The sequence below is a fragment of the Dama dama genome, chromosome 1 (genome assembly GCF_033118175.1).
Source record: "Dama dama isolate Ldn47 chromosome 1, ASM3311817v1, whole genome shotgun sequence".
Taxonomy (NCBI): domain Eukaryota; kingdom Metazoa; phylum Chordata; class Mammalia; order Artiodactyla; family Cervidae; genus Dama; species Dama dama.
The window spans coordinates 48,773,933-48,777,310 of record NC_083681.1 but is presented as its reverse complement, the minus strand read 5'-3'; the positions used below and the strand labels follow the sequence as shown (position 1 = coordinate 48,777,310).

The following is a 3,378-nucleotide window of genomic DNA, read 5'->3' as shown; positions in this document are numbered from 1 at the left end:
AGAGAATTAGAAAACAGAAGTAGAAATTTGAGATATATCATTCAGGGAGACTGTATCTGGATTCCTGGACAAATCTAATTGTTCTATAGAAAAATGAATATGTCTGTCAAAATGCCATTTTAAACCACATTTAACCACTGATGGTATGAATTTAGGTTAAAACAGAAAATAAGAAAGGCACTCAGTACAAACTGCCATCTTGAATCAGAATCTCCAAAGCCGGCAGTTCCAAGCCAACATGCTCCAGCTCAATGGTACAGTCTTCATGCCCTCAGTGCTGACACTGATTGGGATCCCTGGCCTGGAGTCTGTGCAGTTCTGGATCGGCATTCCCTTCTGTGCCATGTACATCCTTGCTCTATTTGGAAATTTCCTAATTTTGGTCATCATCAAATCTGAGCACAGCCTCCATGAACCCATGTATCTCTTCCTGGCAATGCTTGGAGTGACAGACATTGCTCTTAGTACCTGTATCCTACCAAAAATGTTAGGGATATTCTGGTTCCATTCACCAGAAATACTTTTTGATGCCTGTCTCTTTCAGATGTGGCTCATCCATACCTTCCAGTGTACTGAGTCAGGTATTCTGCTGGCCATGGCCTTGGACCGCTATGTGGCAATCTGTGATCCTCTGAGACATGCAGCTATTTTTACCCACAAACTCCTCACTCAGATTGGGGCTGGAGTGACACTCAGAGCAGGTGTCCTCATAGCTCTGTGTCTCATTCTCATCAAATGCCGGCTGAAACACTATCGGACCACTGTGGTCTCCCATTCATTCTGTGAGCACATGGCCATTGTGAAGCTGGCAGCAGAAGACACTCGAATCAACAAGATTTATGGTCTTTTTGTGGCTTTCATTATACTTGGGTTTGATATAATCTTCATCACACTCTCTTACATTCGAATATTTGTAACTGTCTTTAAACTGCCTCAAAAGGAAGCGAGACTCAAAGCCTTTAACACTTGCATTGCCCACATTTGCGTCTTCCTTGTGTTTTATCTCCTGGGTTTCTTCTCCTCCTTTACACACAGATTTGGGTTCCATATTCCATCTTACATTCACATTCTTCTGTCCAATCTTTACCTGCTTGTCCCACCTTTTCTCAATCCTATTGTTTATGGTGTAAAGACCAAACAGATTCGAGATCGAGTGTCCAAGATTTTTCACTTGAAGAATGCATCTTGAGCTCTCATTTATCTTATTTCAAATAATACAAATTCAGTCTGAGAAACACTAATTTTTAGTGTAATTGTTTGCTTTCTTATGTTCATTTGTTTGCTGAAATAGAGAGCTCTAAATTTTACATTTGCAACACTGAAGCTCTGATTCCTATTCAAATAATTTCACTTGTATGAATACAGAATTACTTGGAGCATACCTTTACCCAGTGGATAACACAGAAGAAGAAATTATGAAGATTTTGTTTTAATTAAATCAACTTTTAAGGACATCTCTTAAAAGTGCAACTAAATATTAACACTCTTTTGCTTCTTCTGTTTAAAAATATGAAGTGGCATCAATGCTACTGCATAAAAATATCAGTGTAATGAATTATAATATATTGTGTATGAAACAAAATCTATGCTGTTGTTTATATAGTTATTATCATCATTATTATTGTGTTTAAGGCCCTAAAGTTCTTTGTTCTGCAATTGTGTGTTGAGCATTGTCTATTTATACCTTATACATTGAAACATATTTATATTTTATCTTTATAATATTAAGCAATGTAAGCATATTTATATTAGTAAAATATTACAATCATACTAAAATGTGCGGTAGAGTTATAACTGAAAGTTAATGGAAGTGTTAAGTAAATATAAAAAACTACGCATTTAATATACTTTTTTTGACCTACCACATGATATATTAGCAATATTTTTTTAGATAAAAGCAAATTCTATAACTATGTCTGAAGAAGAAAGAACCAATTCTATAAAGGGGGATTATATATATTCTATATATATATAGAAGCCTTGTGTGTGTGTGTATATATATATATATATATATATATAAGACTTCCATCACACTTGCTCATGGAAGGCTCTTACTCTGGTTCTGTCTTTGTGTGCAAAGCATTCATGATTAGCTCATATATTTGTGGAAAGTTATGCCAGTGCAAGTTAACATTTTTTATAACAAAGAAGACCAAATCCTTCACTTTACAGATAGAGGAAGTAAGCTCAAAGTCATACATAACAGTCATGAGTAATGAGAAATATGTTTACTCAAGATTTTACCTAAATTAGCTCTGAGTATATATATACTTTTTCAAATGGTTTTCTTGTTAATTTTGTGTTTCCCAGTAAATACCCAGAAGTGAGATAGCTGGATATTGTGGATAATGGTTCTTTTCTGATTCCATATAAATTTTAGACTTTTTGTTTTATGTCTGTGAAAAATATTCCTTGGAGTTTGATAGGAATAACACTGAATATGTAGATGGCTTTAGGTGATAAGGACGTTTTGACAGTGTTAATTCTCTCAACCTATGAACACAGATTGCCTTTCCATTTATTTGTGTATTCATCAATTTCTTTCAAAAATATCTGTACAGGTCTTTAACCTCCTTGGTTAAATTTATTCCCAAATTCATTTTATTATTTTGTTGAGACTGCTAATAGTGTGGTTGTTTTAATTTCTCTTTCTGCTCAGGCACTGTTAGCATACAGAAATGGAACAAATTTTTAAACATCGAATTTGTATTCTTCAATGTTACTATATTCATTTATTATGGTGAAATTGATAGAGTAATTTGTGTATAAAATCATGTCATCCACAAATAGTGGATGTTTCACTTCTTTCCAATTTGAATGAACTTTATTTCTTCTTCTCGCCTAATTGCTCTGGCTAAGACTTCCAATATTTTGTTTACTAAGAGTGCCAAGAGTGGACATCCTTATTTTGTTCTTGTTCTTGTTCTTACAGGAATGACTTTCTGTTTCTCACTATGGAGAGTGTAACCGGCGAGTTTGTCACAAATGTCTTTTATTATGTTGAAGTACTTTCTATTAACACTTTATTGAAAGGAAATATTGTTATAGACTTAAATACTGTGTTTAGTGTCATACAAATCAGTTTTGACAGATTAACATTCTTTTAATTTAGTACATTGTCTCCAGAAATCTAATACTATTGAAAGAATAATTCTAGCTTAGAGGATTTTTTTCCTGAAATTAAACTTAATTTCAAAGTTGCTTACTTCATCCACTCCTGCCTTCTAAAATGAAGATGAAGCGCCTTGCCTGAAAACTTCCATCACACTTGTTCATGAAAGACTCTTACTCTGATTCTGTCTCTGTGTATGTGAAACATTCAAAATTAGCTCATATAGTTGCAGAAAGTTATGCCAGGCAGGCTAACTTTTGTCTATC

General features: G+C 34.1%; 1 protein-coding gene across 1 annotated transcript; it reads left to right on the top strand.

Annotated features, from left to right (window-relative positions):
* Nucleotides 1-238: 238 nt before the first annotated feature.
* LOC133054175 (olfactory receptor 52A5-like) lies at nt 239-1,189 on the top strand. The gene has a single exon (XM_061138920.1). The coding sequence runs from the start codon at nt 239-241 to the stop codon at nt 1,187-1,189; it is 951 nt and encodes a 316-aa protein (XP_060994903.1).
* Nucleotides 1,190-3,378: the final 2,189 nt, after the last annotated feature.

Excerpts from the sequence above, each read along its gene's own strand:
- LOC133054175 (XM_061138920.1), top strand. The coding sequence starts at position 239 with ATGCTCCAGCTCAATGGTACAGTCTTCATGCCCTCAGTGCTGACACTG.